Source organism: Ochotona princeps, chromosome 12 (assembly GCF_030435755.1).
Source record: "Ochotona princeps isolate mOchPri1 chromosome 12, mOchPri1.hap1, whole genome shotgun sequence".
Lineage (NCBI taxonomy): Eukaryota > Metazoa > Chordata > Mammalia > Lagomorpha > Ochotonidae > Ochotona > Ochotona princeps.
The window spans coordinates 25,865,842-25,886,301 of NC_080843.1; the positions used below are offsets into that span (position 1 = coordinate 25,865,842).

Genomic DNA, 20,460 nt, shown 5'->3' on the forward strand with positions numbered 1-20,460 from the left:
AAATAAAAGCTGTCAGCTCACTTTGAACATACAATCTTTAAATAAATGAAATAATTCCAACATACTTGGAAAAATTGGAACCATTACTTTCTGCAAATAACTCAAAAACCTAGATGACGCATCCATTCCAGAAGTATAAGATATATTCCAGTTCTGTTTGACTAGTAAAACATTTTTTTACTGTAAATAAAAATTGTAAACTTCACGTTGCCAGAAAACTCTTGGTAAGACCATTATAGTTTGATTCCAAATGATAGAAATAATTCAGTAGTAAGTTATTGAACTGATGTTACTTCTGATGCCAGTACCACATGTCAACCATGAATGTGTCACTGCTAGCCCCATTAATGAAAGCCCCCATATTCACCAACCTGGAGGAAGATGTCAGCTCTAAGAACACTATGCTTAGGTTGTACTGGCAACAAGGCCAACAACAGCTCCTTGTGCTAATAGATGCATTTGAGCAACTAATTCACAATCAAGTATTTAAAATAACCAAATATTCTGCCACATTGCTTGATAAATTCAATGTATACAGATGAGCAAAAATATTCTCAAACTACTCATGTCATAGGACAAATTACAACGAGTCTTCCTATTTAAACACACTAACAAGAAAATGGATAACCTGTTACATAAGTAAATGGTTTACACTTTAGCAGAATGTTAAAAGTCTGTTAGAGTCAGTATCTTTCATTTCCACATGACTATTTTGCTGGCAGAGAGGAAGTTAAGAATTCTAAATCTATGCCAGTGTTTCCCAATCCCAGCACTATAAATAGTTGGAGCAGGAAAATTCTTGGAGGTGAGGAGCTGTCCTGTGCATTAGAGAGTACTCGGCATCATCCTGACTCACTGGATGCCTGCAGCACCCACAGCTCCAGCAATGACAGAGGCTCCAGAGGGGACCAACTGCCTCCAGGTAGAAGTGTTCATCTCACTGAAGTAAGTTTCTTCAGGTAACAGAAGAGTAAGATTTTTGACCTTCAGGAGTCTGCACACTATATGAGGACAACAACTTACAACTCAGAAATGCATGACTATTTAGTGAGCAATTTTTACCCCTTTCCTTTCCTGACCACTATCTCAGGGAATTAGAGATTAGCAATTAGCCAACACATTCAACTCCCACGCATTTGCTAGCTTCCTTGTGTGCCATCAGAGGGATTCCAGGGCTTCCCAGGGAGGCAGACCCAGGATCCGGTGCCACTATTCATCGGTTCAGCATGACAGACTTTTCAGGGGAAATGTTCATAAGCAAAATCAAGATCCTCATTCAGGCACACCTTGCTGGGACCGGCTTGCAGTCACCCCTGAAACAAGTTGTTCTGCATACTTCTTGACTACAGCTCTAGCAGCGTGACCTCCCAGTTTCAGTTTGTTAGGAATTTAATTTCACTGAAGGCTGACTCAAGACACCAACTTTTTTTTTCCTTAAGCATTTCTGACCAATGGCTCATGACAAGCTTTGTCATAGCACTCTTGGAACTGGTAAACCAACACCCATTTTGCTTAACTCAAGCACAGGTTAGGGAGTTTCAGAATAGAGCCTGATTGTGGAGGGAAACACAGCGAGTCCTGAGAGATATCAGCAATTTCAGGAAAAGACAACCTTCAATGTCTGAAGTCTCTGTGCTCATCAAACAGAGCGTACACATGCGCTGATTGGGAAAAGTCAGACAAACACATCTAAACATGTCATTTTCAAGTAGACTAAAACATGACTTCAAACACTGCAGAAGCAAACATTTCATTGTGGCTGTGAACCTTAGGATCCCTCAATTGTCTTTCGAATAATCAGAAAAAAACTCTCGTGGCTGACAGCCACATATTGTTAGAGTGTGCCAAGTTTGTTCAACAGGGCCAAAATCAGACAGGTCCAAAACTGTCTGCTCAGTGGAAACCATACATCACTAGGCTCTTCAATACATTTTCATTCTAGATATACCTTCATATATCTGGGCTTTTCCAGTTGTTCTACTTGGAAGACATTCTATGTTGCCAAAGATTTATGAACACAGATGATTATTTTTCATGACAAAAATGGCCACAGTTCATATTTTTACAGTTTAAAAAAAAAACTATGACAGGCAATACATGGGAATATTGACAATGTAAATAAGTCTCTAAGATGGTAAAAACTGATGTTTCCTTAGAGACAGAATAAGGTGCTTATTTGCTCCCTTGGAAACTCGTTAACTAAGGTTGAGAGTCATCACGATAAGGAAGCCGCCATTATTATAAAATCAAATAGTTTTCCTGTCACATCTATGAGTTCATTAATTATTTTCTGAAAACAAATTAGATTTATGGGGTAAGGTGGGAGGTAGTCTCCCAAGAACTTAAAGCCACATTTCCTGAATCCATGTATTCTTTCACAAGCAGTATTTTCCATTGAAATCCAGTGGTACACCTGGGTATGTGCTCCCTTCCCTATTTTCACTTTCTCCTCTGTCCTGTGCTAATAAAATCAAGGAAAACAGTTCACTGTTGAAAACCGACTAGGTCACTAGGGTGCTACACAAAGGTCTGGGTTATTGCCTCCTGAATATTCAGAAAGCCTCCTTGATCGAGGCAATGGACTTATTTTTATAAGCAGGTCTTAAATCCAGATCTGTAAAAATCTATTCTACAGCAACTCTCACTTTACACATTGAAAATGATCTCTAAATTCACTTTTGTATCAATAATGATCAGCCTCACCATTAGCAACCAAACACAACGACATTACCCAACCATTAAAATATGAACTACTATGTCTGACACCTAGACAATCACAATAAGACCCTGACATGTGAGCTGACATTACAGATAGCTTCAGGTTCACAGCCCTGAGCCATTTTTCAGTCTATTTTGGAATGAGCTTAGAGAAAAGACAGAGAAGAGCGAGCTTTCTATAGTCACGAACTCTCAGCGATTCTCTTCCCTCAAGCTACAAGCAGTAAGTTTAAAAATATATAACAAACCAGAGCGACTTACTTCACAGTGACTCGATTGGATAAATCCTGCAGATCCCCAGGATGGAAAAGCTGGGCTTCTTTCAATCCAAGCTGTTCACAAGCTTTCAAAAAAACGCTGATGTTATCCTGCAAAGAGATTTGGAAAGTGACTGCCTTAGCCGAGTGCTCTCACACAAAGGTTACAAATTTTTTATGATATAACTTCCGAGCTCCAAAGTCCAATCACAGCCAGCAAACGACAAGGCAGTGAAACCAAGACGAATATATTCACATATTGGAATAAAAATTAAAACACCCGGGCATATAACGTCTTTGTCTTCCAGACCCTAAACGGTGCTGCTGTCTTATGCCCGGGCATACACTGCTTCTGTGATCTTTGTGACTCGCACGTTAAACATTACCTGTTACAGGACAAGCTCCTAGCCACTGAGCAGTAATCTACACTTTGATGTCAGCTTCGTTCTGCAAACAAACGCCCAGTTCGCACGGCAAGCTTCACCTCTCCTCTTTAAAAATAACTCTGGTTACTGACATTCACCCACCCAGAAACTGTTGGCAGGGAAGAAATAAGAGGCGGCACATTCTGTTTCTATGATTACAAATTACAGAACGACTGTGGAATACCACACCTGGAATCTGGGCTTGGTTGCTGAGCCAGCTCTTGACAGACAGGGAAACCAGACCACAAGACCAAGCCCAGTGTTCATTGGCTAACTCACTGAGTTCAGGAGTGGCACGTTACTAACTCCCCTGCACCTGCCGCAGGAACCGCCTCCAAAAACTGAAAATCTATCTCCCACCTCCCAAGGTTGCCCATGTATCTAGTTTCAAAACCGAAATCCTCCATTCACAAACAAGCACTTCTCGTTAATGTAAACTGCTGGATGAACCTGAACCACGATATTCTATTTATAGTAAGCTGCATTTCTTTCCTTCTCTCTCTCTCTCTCTCTCTCTCTCTCTCTCTCTCTCTCTCACACACACACACACACACACACACACACACACACACACACACACACACAGAGTTACCAGAATGCTCTTTATTACTCTTAAAGGAAACATTTTCAGAGGCTGAGTTTGTGAGGACCGCAGACTCCCACTCCCCACTGAGCCAGGGCTCTCGACTAAGTGAACGTTCTCACCACACTCCAACAGACATTGCTCTCTTAAGCACACTGGCAACACCACGTCTGCATGCAAGTCCTAGAGAGCTTCCTTAGGATCAGCTGACACTCTGCCATTGGGACAAAGGCAAAGTACTCTTTTTCTCTATGCTGAGAAAGAAGAAAGTTGGGGTGAAATGGGAAAGTGGGAGGCAATGATTAGAAAAAGAGGAGGAGGCTAAATGCCACAGCTTTGACTCAGGGATGGGGAGAGGAAGTCTGGGGAGGTGGGAGTGGTGGTATCCCAGTGAACAGCCAGAGAAAGTGAGGCATGAGAGTGCAACTCTAACTGCTAGGGAAAGACAAAACATTAACAGCACAGTGCCAGGCTGGGAGGAGGAAGGTGCTTTCAACAAAAAGCAACCTGAACCACCGTGCTGTTGGCTCAGATCCACCAATCATTGAAATAAGAAGTCAAGGAGTAAAGACATTCATTAAGTCCAAAGTTCAGCAGCTCAATGAAGAGGTGTCTTAACTTCACTCAGACTTCACATAGAATAAGCAGAATGAATTTACTGGCAAAATTCCAGGAATTGTGAAACTTAAAATTTCTTTTTTTTTAAAAGATACACGCATACACACATACATATGTGGACAGAGAGAAAGAGAAACAGAGCGAGAGAGAGAAAGTCTTCCATCCACTGGTTCACACCCCAAACATCTGCAAAAGCTGGGGCTGGTGCTGGGGCTGCGCCAGGCACTTCCTCAATCTCCCACAAGGGTGCAGGGGCTGCTTCCCCAGGCCACAGGCAGGGAGCTGGATTTGAAATGGGGCAGCCAAGACTTGAACCAGCATCCAAATGGATACCAGTACCGCAGGCAATGCCTTAACCCACTACGGTTACAGAGCTGTCCCTGAAATTCACAATTCCAAAAAACTATACTATCTGTAATTACCAAATGAGAACAATTAATGGTTCTAAACTGGCCACCTGAGATACAGAAAACAAATGGTTTGGACGACCAGTGCACAAAATTCTATAGGTGTCAAAAGAAAGAAATGTACACCATTAGGAGTTTCCCCTCAATTCTATTTCATACTAGATGTTTGTTTTAATATTTTGTAACACTTTAAACCAAGGGCAAACTTACTGAACTGGCAGCTAAAACAATTTTTCACATATTTTATACATTCATAATAGCATTCACCAAGGTAACAAATATGTACAGGTTGATAAGGAAAAATAGAGTGATACTCTTCAAAACTCATCTAAGTAGAGAAAAACCACTTAAGATCAAAAGTGACTAAATCAGAGAAACTGCAAGAAAAACAAAGACTTAATTTTAGTCTTAAAGCCTACATTTTTAACAAAAAATCTTTTAAATAGCTAAATTATAAACTCACCTAAACTAGAAAAATTGTAAACAAGTCACACATGGGCAACGCAGCAGGCATGGGTTGTACCGACATCACTGTAAATTACATCATGAATACTGGACTCAAGCCCACTGGTAATTTATTTTTTGTAATTTCAAAAGCCTTAGCCAGAGAAGTGCCCAGAGGGATATACAAACATTTTCACGTCTGTTAAAGATACCACACCCAGCAAAACCAATTAAAAGGGAAGCTTTCAGTGTTCATTCAGTGAAACCATTTTTTTTTCCTTGAAAACAGCAAAAAACAAAACAAATGAAGACAAGAAACAAGTAAGGTAGAAATAAAGGACAATCTGAAACAAATCTTACTTAATTGGACTGGCAGCCAGGACTCTAAGGCTGCTCTGCCACCAACCATTTATTTGGCTTTGGAAAGACTGGCCCCATTTTCCTCCTCTGTGAAATGAGCAGTTTTTGGATCTATAACCCAATACCATGGACACACACTCCTCTCTGTAAGGGAAGGGAAGTTTTACCCTCCCTGGTCCAACCCATCACACAAATGTGTCATGGTTCAACTTGCATTAAATGCTTAAAGTCAAAAGTCAACCAGAAACATCTGTAAGGCCTGCACTTTCATGACCAAAAGTGGTTTCTCAGAAACAAATCCAAAATAACACTGAATCTTAAAAATATGCAATATAGCTCTTTCAATTTTAAATTTGTTTACTGTGACTACAAATAGTCACACAATATATAAATAAATACAGAGGATTATTTAAGAATCTTCCTATTTTCTCCAAACTCCTCTCTACCCCTGAGCAGTCATAACAGCTACGGAGTCTAGGGACAGGGAGAGAAAAATATGGTTAGTAATCACAACAGCAGCACAGTCTTCAGAAAGTTCATGGAAATGCATGACAAAAAATGTACAAAAATTTCAGAATTTTTGCAGCAAAATAAACTTAATTTTTCCATAAACTTTTAAATTTTTAACCTAAATCAGGTACAACAAGGAAGCCATAAATATTCACAAAGGTTCTTGGGATTTTTAATTCATATGGCAACTGCTATTATCTTTTGCAGAGTAACAAATCATCCTATAACTGAGCAGCTTCATGCAACAGTTATTTATGGTTCCAGTCTGTGAAGGTCAGGAATTTGGGAGTGCTCTTGGCTGCATGGTCCTGACTTGAAGAAGCACTCACCTGGTCTCAATCAAGGTATTAGCCACTATCATGGTGTGGTGTGTCTGAAGGCTTTCCTGGGCTCACATGGCAGGCCAATCAGGTCTCATTGTTGACTCCAAGTCTGAGCCCTTTACCAAACGGACATTTCAGAAGGGCTCCTTGACGATGAAGGAAGTGATCCAAGACACGTCAAGAAGGAAGCTGCAATGTTTGACGACCTCCCTTCTGAAGTCATGCTCCATCATTTCCTCAATAACCTATTAGACAGGTCAGCCCCGTCTATGGAGGGTATGGAGGCCTTCTTGGTGACTGATAACCACAGTCAATCACTCTGTATCACAATAACTCACATCCTGCCCATATGCAAAGTCCACAGACTATTTCCCCAAGGCCCAAACTGTCATCCCTTTATAAAGTGAGCTCCAAGTCCAGAATCTCATCACTTAAGTCAGATGAGGTATAAATGAGATGCCTCAGGCATAATTCCCTAAGTATAGTCCTTGAGTACTTATTCCATTTAATTTTGAGTATCCGTAAGCTCAAAAAACAGGTTACCTTCCCCCAGACTCCCTAACACACAGTGGCAGAACACGTGGATGTTAACCACCATATACACTCTTGTCAAAGTGTAGACAAATGAAAGGCCCACAGGAGTCATTGATTACAGAAATCCGGATATCCTGCAAAGGACAGCTTGGCGGTTCCTTCACTGGGACTCAATGCCAGCAAACACTTCACAGTTTTTGGCTCCACCCTCAGGACTCATGGTCCACCCTACACATTATTTCCCATTTTTCTTGAAAGCAGCCTATGCTTGCAGCTCTGCAGTGTTTTCAAACTTCATTCTATCCTTTCCCTAGAAATTTTGGGCAACTAATCTTGTAATTCTCTAGGTCTGAGTTGGCAGTGTTTCCACAAACCCAAGCACAAATCTCTCAAAGAAGGTACAAATTTTCTTTGAAACTTATTGGGGTTCATTCCATTAAACATAACCCACACCATCTCTCAAAGAAGGTATAGATTTTCTGATGCTTATTGGGGTTCATTCCATTTAACATAATCCACATCTAAAAGCTCTTTGAGGGAAGCCCAGCTCTCTTTGGTCTTCTAAGATGAGTCAGCAATAACACTCCATAGCTTCTTACAAGTCCTAATGCTGGAGTAGATGGATCTCCAAGGCACCACCTTGGATTTTTCTAGGAACTCAGCGAATTTTACAGCCACACCCTCAACTTTACCTGTAGCCCTTTTTTGTCCTGCCAACACCTTGAAACTGATCTCCAATGTAATCATTTCCCCATACTAGCATCACTTATTGACTAAAGAGGCTGACATTTTCAATACCAGGGAACAATTCCTGTGTCCCCTATCCCTCATGTTTGTCACCCTTCCCTTTTTCATTTTATATTTCAGTATAAATCACAAAAAGAGTCAATACAGCATTTCAGTACCCTGAAGTCTCTTCATTAGAATGTCTAGTCTACTGGGTACAATTTTCAGAAGGTATGAACCACTGGAACTATTTCGGAATTTGGCCACTGCACTCATTTTATAAGGAATACAGAATAGTCATTGATTTGGGATGTAAAAAAATTGTTGCGGATATTAAGCTTCAGATGTCCACATAAAAATGTTCAACTGGCAGTAAGCTGGATTTGAGCAATGACTAATACATGTTCTTGGAATATGATTTAAGGAGCTGAGTATATGTCATTAGTATCTGAATCTGAGGATGTTGCAGAGCCCTCCTAGGAAATGCAAAATGAGGGACTGACGATCTACCCCAGAACTTAACAGGAAGTTAAAGAAAAGAGTTAAGTAAAAGGAAATCTAGTACCCAGAAAAAAAAATGGAGGAAAAGCAGAAGGGAACAGCATTACGCAAAACAGGGGAAGAGAGTACCCAAAGGGGAGAATCAAAATCAGGCACTATTCAAAAAAAAGGCAACAGCATTCTTACGAACTCCAGGGGACAATGGAGTAACCAAGCGACAGTGAAGCTCAGCCTCGTCCACCGGTCCATGGATTCTGAAAATCGCAACTCTTCTTCAGCGTTCATCTCCTACTCAAGCCCCCATCACCCTGCAGACAGCACCCCCACCCTCACAGCCCAGTGCTAAGGAACCCTAGAAGCAGAAGTCCAGAGAGAAGTAGCTCTCTTACTCTCCTGAGCACAAGTGAAGGGTTGCATTCCATCTTCTCTCAACATTTTCCAGTTTTAAGCAAACACAATTATACATTCCGATGTAGTCTCACCTCTTCTCTATTGACATTATAAATCCTGAAAGGAATTATGAAAAAAATAGCATGAGGCCGCATGAATATTCCAACATCAGGCCCAAGGGTAAGACTTGTTAACATCTTCCCTTTCAAAATCATTCAACTCACCTTTCCTTCAGGCACTTATTCAGTAACCTCTTATGTTATGTTAGCATGTTTTACATGTTCTTTCATCCAGGATAAAAGTAGCTGGACAGAATGTCAGGGTCCCAAAGTTGAATTAGTCATTCCGATGCCTATTAGTCATTTATAAAGCTTTCCCTCAGTCGACACAACAGCTCCCTCATCTTACTGTTACTTTACAATTTTCCTCTTAGCCTCAGATTCCCTCTCACTCTCATTTTCCCTTCCACTGAAAAAGTATCTTCTCAGGGCCAGCACCATGGCATAGTGGGCTCCAGCATCTCATATGGGTATTGGTTCAAATCCTGGCAGCTCCACTTCTGATCCTTCTCCCTGCTGATGGCCTGGGAAGGAGCAGAAGATGATTCAAGTCCTTGTGCCCTTCCACCCATGTGGGAGACCCAGAGGAAGCTTCTAGCCCCAGATCAGCCCAGCTCCAGTCATTGTGGCCATTTGTAGAGTGAAACAAATGGAAGACCTCTCTGTTCTTCCTTCTCTTTCTGTAACTGTTTCAAGTAAAATAAATCTTCAAAAAAAAAGTAACTTCTTGAGGCTGGTGTTGTAGGACACAAGGTAAAGCCACTGCCTGCAATACCAGCAGCACAATATGGGCTCCAGTTTGTTACCAGCTCCTGTGCTTCTAATACAGCTCCCTGCTGATGGCCTGGGAAAAGCAGCAGTGGATGGTCTAGGTACCTGGGCCCCTGCTACCCACACAGGAGACCTATAAGCAGTTCCTGACTCCTTGTTTTGGCCTGATCCAACACTGGCCACCACAGCCATCTTGGGAAACTATGACTTCCAAACAGATAAATCCATATATTTTTTTACAAAGGTACCTTCTCATTAGGTAAATACACTAAAGAACTGAAGAGGGAGTCTCAATCAAGTAAATGCATATGCATATTAATAGTCAAAAGGCCAAAATAACTCAACGTCCAAAAACTGACTGATGGACAGAATGGTGTTGTCGATACATGTGACAGACTACTTATGCACAACACTGAACATACTCCATGCCAGTGAATGTTCACTTTCAACAATTTCATATTATGTGAAATCCACTCACATTTTCAAAATGTGCCTTCTCCAATATGTTTTAAAAACACAAATGACCTTTTCAAAACTCTCCATTTATAGTCTAATATACATTTGGCATAATGACCCAGGTTTTTCTCTCGAACATTGCGTCAGAGTACTCAAAAGTCTAAACCCTTTACCAAGTATACTATTCCACTCCAGGCTCTTAGCCTGCCCACAGCCACTTTCATTTTTACTTCCAGGACCCAAAAACAAAACCTTTAGTGTTCAAGTGTGATGACTCTCACTGTGCAGTGGGAATATTTTATGTCACAAAGCTCTCATGTAATAAATATGGAAATGTCCAAGATCAAACCAGTCAGTCTCCCACAAAAATCTGCTGAGTATGCTCAAAAACTCTCAAATAAAAATGGACTCCTCATAAAGCAAGGTTAACGTGCTCACTTCGGCAGCACATATACTAAAATTGGAACAATACAGAGAAGATTAGCATGGTCCCTGCACAAGGATGACACGCAAATTCGTGAAGCGTTCCATATTTTTAATTAATGAATAAAAAAAAGCAAGGTTAACAAAGGGCATGGTGAAAAATAATTAAAGTCGTAACTAATTCTGAAAAATAGAGCGGTGACCCAAGGCCTTACCCTGCCTAAATCATTGTTACCAGACGATAGCACCCAGAAGTTCGCTCCATCAATCAACCAAATGCCATTGTCATGACTACTCTGACTCAGTATTCCCTAAAAGAACCTATGGGTACTTTAAAAAAGTTTTTTTTTTTTCAATAAAAGAGTGGGTAGTTAATCCCTCTGAAGCTGAACACAAACTGATGCACATCACTGTACACTAAGATAAAGAGATGGGGATCTCAATTCTTCTCTATTGATGGTGTGCTTCCCCATGGCTCTACCTCCTCTATCCTTGGAATTGCTCATGCGAAAGACATTAACAGGTATGTGTTAGCAATCTAGAAGTAGTAGTCATCAACTGAAGAAAAGGAATGCATGCTTTACAATTATTTGCCGACAGCAGCCCTGAGTAAGCCATATCTAAATCAAGAGACTTGCCAGGAGGTCTTCCCGCAGATGACTGAAACAGGCCAGCTGGAGACAGCTGCCCTGACTCAGTACGGTCATGGGCCTCACCTGGAAAACTGTTAGAAATAAAAACTCTAACTTCAGCCCAGGCCTCCCAAATCACAGTTCCAAACCGAGGATTGAAGAGATGAAACCAACAGAAAACAAAACCCATGCGATACAGTTTCCACTGATCTTTGTTGGTGAAGTGTGTTTCCTCCAAACAACAAACAGATGGGTTTTGTTTTTTAATCCAGTCTACTAATCTATGATGCTTGATTGAGCATAAGCCATTTACATTCAGAGTTTAATATGTATGGGTAGTACTTTGGTCCTGTCATTTTAGGAATGGGTTGTTCACTGGTTTAGTCTTCTGTTGTCATTTTACTGGGATGTTCTCCCTGTTTGCCTTTGGTTTTGGTAAGTGCTATTCCTCTTCTCTGTCAAGAGAACATCTTGAAGTATCATTTGTAGGGCAGGTTTGAAAGTTCATCTCTTCAAAACACTTTCTTCTGATTAAATCATTCACTGACTCCTAGATCATATAGTAGCATCATTTTCTGCAAGAAGGTTCTTGATTTTCATTTTTTCAGCTACACATTAGTCATTTAATAGCATGTCATTTAACTTCATGGTGTTAATTTCTTTTTTCTCCCTGATATTGATTTTGTTTTGTGGCTCTTCATTTAAGGGGATGTATAGTAGCTGTGTAATGGAGACTGTCATATCTAGTAACATGTCATTTACCTTCATGGCATTGTAAATTTCTATTTTTCTATTGTTGATTTTGTATTATGATGTTTCATTTAAGGGGATGTACAGTAGCTTTGAAATGGAGACTAACATCCAGATGTGAGAATGCAGTGTAGTATGCATTTCTGCTTCCAAAGATGGACTTACAATGAAACTGTTTACTATATCTTGACAATAGGATTCTGGACTCTCTGCCATTGTCCATGCCCGCAATGATGGACATATGACTGAGTATGAAGAACTATATATTAGTAATGATATAGAGGAACTAGGTGGGGGGAGGGAATTGGGGAGATGTATCATCAAATGATAATAATAATAATAAAACTGACGATTTCCCAAGTGACTCAAGTTTTCAGAAACTTTTTAGTAAATAAAACGAGGAAAGCTTTGTGGCATAGTGAGCTAAGCTGATACTTACATCCTGCTAATACTAGCTTTCTGCTAATATGCCTTTCTGTAATGCTGCCTTTTGAATCAATACACAAAACTTGTGTTTAAGTGAGGAGCATGTTCTTATCACCTGCAATGTAAAGCAGTATTTCTCTCCAGGGTACAGCTGATTCAGCTAGGGATTAAGAGCTCACCATTAGGACACCACCAAAAGTATCTGACTCCCACTCTTACCATATATGAATGTGATCATTTGAAATCATTTTAAAGCAATTTCAAAGTAGCAGGTGATGAAAATGATCTAAATCTGCATACAGTCACATGGTTTCTTAAGAAAGCAGCTGAGTCACAACCTGCTCACAGCTGGTACAGATTCTTCTATTATTGTTGGAGAGTTCAGCCTCTGTTTTAAAGCTTTGCTCATAAGAAATGGAATGCCAAGTAACACACCTGTGCTTTGAGTCCAGCAAACACTGACAGCCACCAGGTACAACTCCTGTTTGTGAGGAAAACGAGCCGCCAGACTCCTCAGTTCTTTCAGAATGGCCCTCCAGTATCTGTTTCTCCACAGAGTCATGTTCATTAGCTGGCAGCAAGGAAGCTAAAGCTTCCAGGGGCAGTGAAATTTGGCAACATGTCAAAGGAGAGACAGGAGTCAAAAACTAGGAATGTCTAAGGGCTCTGCCAAGAGGCACAGAGGGCTCAAGGGATCATGCGTGACAAGGTTAGGATGCCAGCAGTATGGTGAGCTAGTTCTTCCCCAGCATGGTCTGGCAGAGCAGGAACCAAAGCCAGACCAAGCTAGGCAGAACTGGCAAGTCTGGGCAGCAGCAAATCAGGGGAAGAGGGCTGAGCCTGCTGATGGAAGGCTAGTTATTGAAACGCTTCATGGTCTCAGGTTACAATTAGCTACACAGAAGCAATAACAGGCTTTGTCAAACTGCAGCAGCAATTAAATCAGAGCCTTGCCTGATACTCATCAAATTAAACCTTACGTCAAAAACGAAGTAACCCAAACTCACCTAGTCTTAAAAAATGCTGAAATAGATGCTTAACCAGTTCTGCTCCTGAGTTATCCAAATTCTACATCCCAAGGTAAAACAAGTCATTGTTTTATGTAGACATGTCATGGGCCCAGCGTGGTCGCCTAGTAGCTGAAGTCCTGGTCTTGCATGCACTGGCATCCCATACAGGTTCTGATTCCTGTGCTACTTGTGTCACTTCCCATCCAACTCCCTGCTTGTGGCCTGGGAAAGCAGTAGAGGTCAGCCCAAAGCCTTGAGACCCTGCACCCACGTGGCAGAATCAGAAGAGGCCCCAGGCTCCTGCCTTCGGATCAGCTCAGTTCCAGCTGTTGTGGCCACTTGAAGGGGCTGAATCAGCGGAAGGAAGATCTTTATCTCTCCTCTTCTCTGTATATCTGACTTTACAATAAAAATAAATCTTAATAAAAAGACATGTCATGAGGCTGCAAAAATGTGTATTTTATGAATCAATAAAGTATATTTAAGGAGTTGCACACAGGGAACTTCAGAGCCAGCTGACAACTGGGGCTCCTCTCCTACATCCACCCCCACGGCTCTCAGAATCACTTTTACACACGCTGTGCCTGGAGCATCAGCTCTGGTCCAAGCTTTTCCAGGCCCAGGCACCAGGTGCCTAGGAGGCTGCCAGGCGAGTCCAATGACTGCCTCGTGGTCAGTAAATCCTGACCCTACATAGTCCAACTCCATAATGCAAGCCCATACTTCTCTCTCTCCTTCCCACAGTAGACCTTCTAAGCAACCTGGGGGCACTCCTGCCTTATGCACTCCACATACTCCTGCAAGTACACAGCTTCTCTCCACACATGCCTTGTTTCCTTGATGTCTCATGTTCCTCATGAGACATCTTCGGTTCTAATATCTTAATTTGCCCTCTCCCAATACTCAAGTTCCCAAACTTCACTGAGTTCTTACTATACATTAGGTAGCACATTGTAGCATTTTACACAGATCAAATTCTTGCCAAGAAACATGGTGGAGTCTCATTGTTCCCATTTTTCACGTGAGGAAATAGTTTAGAGAAGTTGTGTGACTTGCTCAAGGTTAAGACATTCAGTTGTGTAGCTGGGATTCAAAGCCAGCAGTTTGACTCAAAACTGTGCACTAACCACTACACTAGTTTCCTATAGAAACTACAATAAAATGCCACAACTGAGTGGCATAAAACAAGGCATTTCATTATCTTACAGCATTGGAGGGTTGCAAATCCGAAACCAGTTTAATTTATTCCTTTAAATGTTTACTTATTTGAAGAATTACAGAGATCTTCTACCTGCTGTTTCACTCTTCAAGTGGCTACAACAGCTGCAGCTGAGCTGAGCCGAGCTGAATCCAGCAACCAGGAACTTCATCCAGGTCTCCCACTTGAGTGTCAGGGAAACAATCACTTGAGCTGTCTCCTTTAGTGAGCTGGATTACAAGTGGAGCAGCCAGGCCAGAAATCATCACAGGGGATGGCCGTACTCACTACCTACAGTGAAGACCCCTACTACAGCAGTTTCAACAGGCTACTGCCAAGGTGTCAGGGAAGGAATTCATTCCCTTGCCTTTCTTAGCTTCCATCTTAATCTTAATGTCCACTGACTGGATCAGAGATGCTACAGATCCCATCTGATTGCTGGCTGACCCCATACTCAGCTCTCCTGCATGAGAGCAGTTCCTTTTCTTCAACCTGACAAGGGACAACCCCAACCACACCACACTTCCTTGAAAACAGATCCCATGTGGTAGGTCCTCCTCCATGAAATAAAACATTTGTAACTCAACACAGTTAACCAACATTCAAATGCTAAGAATACCGATCTTTTAACATGAGCATAACAGGATTACTGTGCAGGTTGTAAGAGGACAAAGAATACTCTCTTACTGCCACTTACAGCAATATGCTAAATGGTCATTTCTCATTCTTCAAGTCATCGGTGGTTTTCTTTTTGCAAAAAAAAATGTTTATTTGAAAGGCAGGGTGACAGAGGGAGAGAGAGAAAAATAGATCTTCCACCTGCTGCTTCTCTCCCCATGTGGCTATAATTGCCAGGTCTGGGTCAGGCCAAAGTAAGAAGCCAGGAACTCCATCCCCAGGAGCTGGGTGGCAAGGATTGAACTACTGAAGGCATTCACTGGCTGCCCTGGCAGCACGCGGGCTCACAAGTAGAGTAGCTGAGAATGAAACAAGCACTCCAATGTAAGACATGGACATCACAGTGGCTTAGCCTGCTGTGCCACAATGCCTGCCTCAAGTCCTATGTATTTCTTCTTGTGGCATCTAAGTTATACTGTTCACTGACACTCAGTTGCCACAGGCAATGACCTATGAGCTGTAAAGGAACACAGGGTCAAATTTAAAAGAAAATAGAGTTCAATTTACATGAGCCAAAATGGAAAAAGAGGATCCTATCAAGGGGTATTGTGGGTGAAAGCTTGACATATATGATTAAGTTTGTAGCTAATATAAAATTACCCTAGACTCTTGTGATTGATGTTTCTCACCTAAAATACAAGTTTTTACCTGATAAGTATGCTTTTAAACATTTGGGCCCATTCTGATCATTTTTAATTCCATACTTTTATTCCCAGCTCATTAACTATACTTTATTGCCTCAACATCCATAAACTAGATCACGTTTCTCATCCTTTTTTTATCCAAATAGGGCAAATAAAATCTCCAAGGCAAATTACCAAAAATCTCATGTGAAGTTTCCATGGATTTAATCATTTTCGTTCCTTGAAATCAAACATTTTTACTCAGCTAAGATTTCATCTAGACACAATTGTCTGCTCCTCCACTCTTATCCATCTTACCTCCACCAAGGCTACAATGATGTACATGTTGCCGGAATTAAGGCAGATAAATAAAAAAGGCTGGCAATCTAAAGGACTGAATGACAAGTAAGAAAATGTCAGAGAGAAGACAAGAGACCAAGAAAAGACTCCACTCCTGTCTGCACAAAATGTCTGAGGGAAAGCAGCCCTGTTTTTTACTTAATAACCAGTGATCTTTTTTCAAATGTTTGCCTTGAGATACAATTCATACAGTACAAACCTCACCAGTTTAAAGTAAACAATTAAGTGGCCTTCAGTACATTCACAGACACATGCTTCCATCACAGAAGGCAGCCAACAGACTTCTAGTAACAGTTACACTGATCCCCAAAGTCCCCCCAGCCAGCTCATCACACCTGGAGCAAAACGCGGTCCCCTCAGCGAAGCTTATGGAGCTTTTGCCACCTCACGAACCTGCCTTCCCATCCCTGCAGGTCCTGCTGTCCTCCCTGTGTCCTTCTGTCTGGAAATCCCCCAATCATTCCCATGCTCCCCACCCAGCTCACTCACCGTCACATAACTCAGGTCTCTAAGTCAATGGCAACACAGGAAACAGAGGTCATTGAGCATCTTTTCTACAACACTTCACACCTGTCAATGTGCTTTATCCATTCACATTCATTTCAGTATAACCAGTGGCAGCTTCTCTTCCCTGCCCCTGAACAGATACACCTTACCACGCTCTCTTCATACTCCACGGAATGTCAGCACTAGAGAAGAAACCTTCCCTGCCTTGTGTGCTTTATTCTGAGTTCCAGGAACACAGCGTACCACACAGTGAAGGCTTTGGTAAGCATTTTTAGGGAAGAAGAGATAGTCCTGGCCTAAGCTATATGAAGTGTCCAGTGCCCTTGTGCCAGTTTCACATCTCACATTCGATTTCATATCAATCTTATTGACTTACTGTCCCCATCTCCAAATACTGAAAGTTTCCTTTGGAAAGGCACCCCAAGTCTACTGAAAGGAAACTGTCCTGCACAATGCAATCCTTTTCAAACGCTGCACTGATATTTTGAGATCAATTAATTTTTAACCCTACAAGTTAATTATAGTGTGCATTAATAATTCTCATCCATTAATGCTTCAAAATGTTTTGCCCTGAAGGCTAAGACCTGGCATATAAATGCTGATCTTGGGCTTTGGAATTCAAGGGAAGTCTCCCACACTTGCACCAACGCAACAATTAAGAGATTATGGCTAGAAATAAAGCAGGAATTTCCTAGTTCCAGCACTACCTCATTATGAGGGACTTGAAACAACTTTGGTGTTGACATTGCACACTTAGTGACACCTACTTTTAATTGGAGACTTAGAAGCACGGAGACAAGACGACTTGAGAGAATCTGCTAAGAATACTTTATGGCCACCCCTGACTTACTTATAGGGAGGATTCAAGGCATTCTGATATTTCAGCTCCAACCTTTATTACCTTGGAGAAACCCACACACAATCGCCGGTCAATTCAATTAGACAAGACTTTGGATAATCCCCAACTATTGTAAAATACAGGTGGTGTTCCACAAGTTCCAGGACAGTTCAGATCACAAAAATACTCAAATTTATTTATTTGAAAATCAGTAGAAAGTGGTTCATCTTCCCTCTGAAATAAAACCATCTAAAGCAGATGGTTCATCTAACAGTGGAGGTGCACATATGCTCCATGTCAGCTCCCAACCCCCACCGATGAGGCAGAGCCTGGAAGAAACCAGTGATGGTTCAAGCAACTCAGTTCCTGCCACCGACATGGGAAACCTACATGGAATTCCAGGCTCTGAATTTTGGCCTGATCCAGGCTTAGCTACTGAGGACACTTGGAGAGTGTACCAGCGAGTTCACTCTTCCTCTGCCTCTCACACAAATAAAATCAATTTTTTTAAATTCTACAATAGTTTTAACACTATACTGCATTCAATAGTTTTAATTGAAACTACTGACATTCTTTTACACTATCTACCCAAAAATGGAAGGAAAAGACTGAAACATATCTTTTAAGCCAATGAAATGCATTGCCTGATAAATATGAAATTATACCTAGAGAGTTATAGGTGAGAAGAGGAGTAAGGGCAGAAGCCATGCCAGGCCACCTTATGGCAGAGGACCCTAAGTAGTTCACTCCACACCCCTCCTTATCCTGCAGAGGTTGATCTACATCCATTGCAAGACGGGGATTACTAAGACAGAATCGGCCCTCAACAAGCACTGCTCATATGGGCTAAGCAATCAAACAAGCAAGGATGGCCAATGTAAAGGAAACAGACAGGGTAGAATTCTTTCCCAAAAGTTCTAGGTCAATCTCCTCAAAGAAATTTACCACATCAGTAATACAATTCCAGAAAACAAGGCAGCGAACTACTGACCCTTATCTGTAACCATCTTCCACCTCTTTCCTGTGCTATCACTGGTTGTTAATGTTCTATATTCATCAATATCCAAATCTACCAATAAATGCACCTTGCTTAGGCACACGAGGGAGTTCTTGCTCTGAGGCCCATGTTGGGCTGGTCACATCACAGAGCAGCCCTGGCATCCCTTTTCCTGTCTGCTCATCCTTGAAACAGGAAGTCCCATTCTAAACTGCTTTGATAATTTTCTCTACCACACAGAAGTAACTTGTGTGTACTTCTTGTATTATTTCAACTTAAATGACACAAGAGGAATTGGGCTTTATTACACCCAGCCATCCCCCAAAAAACACTGTACAGAAATATCACATACTTGGTTTTATTTGTGGCAAGTATCCACAAACCGCAGGAACATAAACAGTCACTGCATGAGAATGGATTTTCAAAAAACAAGGCAAGGCTTGTGTAGCACAGCAATATTTCCATTTATAACAAATTCCCCAGGTGCATTGTCCATTGCTGCTGGAAGAGCACAACCATGTTATTCAACAGTGACCTCTCATCACAGAATAGACCCCACTGCCTCCACGAACAGTGAGTGAGGTGAGAAGAATCAGATTGATTCACGTGGGCACAAGAACACGTTAACTACTAATGACTTCCTGAGAAAGAGCAGTAAGAACCAACCCACAGACTTGCCTTCCTTCTTGAAGTAGCCATTACGAAGGCAAAGGAAACACACACACAACAGCTTAAATCAGCTGGCATCTTTGCCCATTTCCTACAGTCTATAACAGTCCTGATTCTGGAAACAACTTTCCCAGCCTCAACAGTCACACCTTACATACTCCAATCCTAAAAACAATTGCATGAATGGCAGACAGGACCCAGCATTATGGCATAGCTGGTATGGCCAATGCCTGCAAGGCCATCATTCCATATGGGTGCCAGATAGAGTCCCAGTTGCTCCACTTCCAATCCAGCTCCTGGTGTGTGGCCTGGGAAAGGAGCTGAGAATAGTACAAACAGCTGGTCCCTGTCCCTATGTGGAAGACCCAGAAAAGGTTCCTGGCTTCCGTGTGGCACAGTCCTTGTTTTTGTGGCCATTTGGGGAGGGAACACTTCGATAGAAGATCTGTCTCTCTTTTTCAGTCTTTAATATCTTAAATAAAATTTCTTTTAAAGTGTTGGTGGGTGTTTGGCAGTGGGGTTAAGATCCCACCTGGGATGCCTATACCGAATACAGAGTACTTGGGTTCAAGTCCAAGCTCTATTTCTGATTTTTAGCTTCATCTAATATACCAACTCAGCAACAGCAGATGGCAGCTCAGGTGCATGGCTTTCTGTCACCCACGTGGGAGACACAGATAAGACTTCCAGGCTCTCTATACAATCTTCTTTCCAATAAAAGTAAATAAATCTTAGCGAAAGAAAGAGTTCCAGGGCCTGGCCAAGCTCTAGCTATTGTAGACACTCGGGAAGTAAATCATCAGAAGGAATAGCTCTGTCTCCATGTGTCTCTGCCTTTCAAACACACAAAAATGATCCTTCACGGTAAAAATGTCCAAATATAGCCCATATTTTCAGATAAATATGGAAATATTAGGACTTTTCTACGGAGAACACTGGTTGGCTTAAATGAATACCATTACTGTTTAAAGGGAAATTACAATTGATTTGGAATGCATGAATAGATCAATCAAGTTTGCAGTCAGCAAAATTAGAGTGTGATCCATACTTTCCTGGAATGGATTTATCCCAGAGAGCTCACTGGCAATGTCAAGGGACATCTTAACTGTCACAAATGAGAGGACTAGAGAATATACTATTGACATCTAGAATCAGATACCAGGGATGCTGTTAAAAATTCTTTAGTCCACAAGACAGATCTCTGCAGTGGAGAATTATCCAGCCAAGAATGCCAATAGCATAGAGATTGAGAAAACCTGCATTAGCT

At 41.5% G+C, this 20,460-nt stretch overlaps 1 protein-coding gene and 1 non-coding gene across 16 annotated transcripts in view; one reads left to right on the forward strand and one right to left on the reverse strand.

Annotated features, from left to right (window-relative positions):
- LMO7 (LIM domain 7) overlaps positions 1–20,460 on the reverse strand; it is a 200,532-nt gene that overhangs the window by 87,720 nt on the left and 92,352 nt on the right. For all 15 annotated transcript variants that reach the window (XM_058670633.1, XM_058670637.1, XM_058670634.1 and 12 more), the window contains exon 4: positions 2,980–3,086. In XM_058670633.1, the coding sequence (XP_058526616.1) occupies positions 2,980–3,086 (107 nt within the window). The remainder of the gene's footprint in view (positions 1–2,979; positions 3,087–20,460) is intronic.
- Positions 10,513–10,619, forward strand: LOC131481616 (U6 spliceosomal RNA). The gene has a single exon (XR_009246447.1). It is a non-coding gene; the product is annotated as a U6 spliceosomal RNA (small nuclear RNA).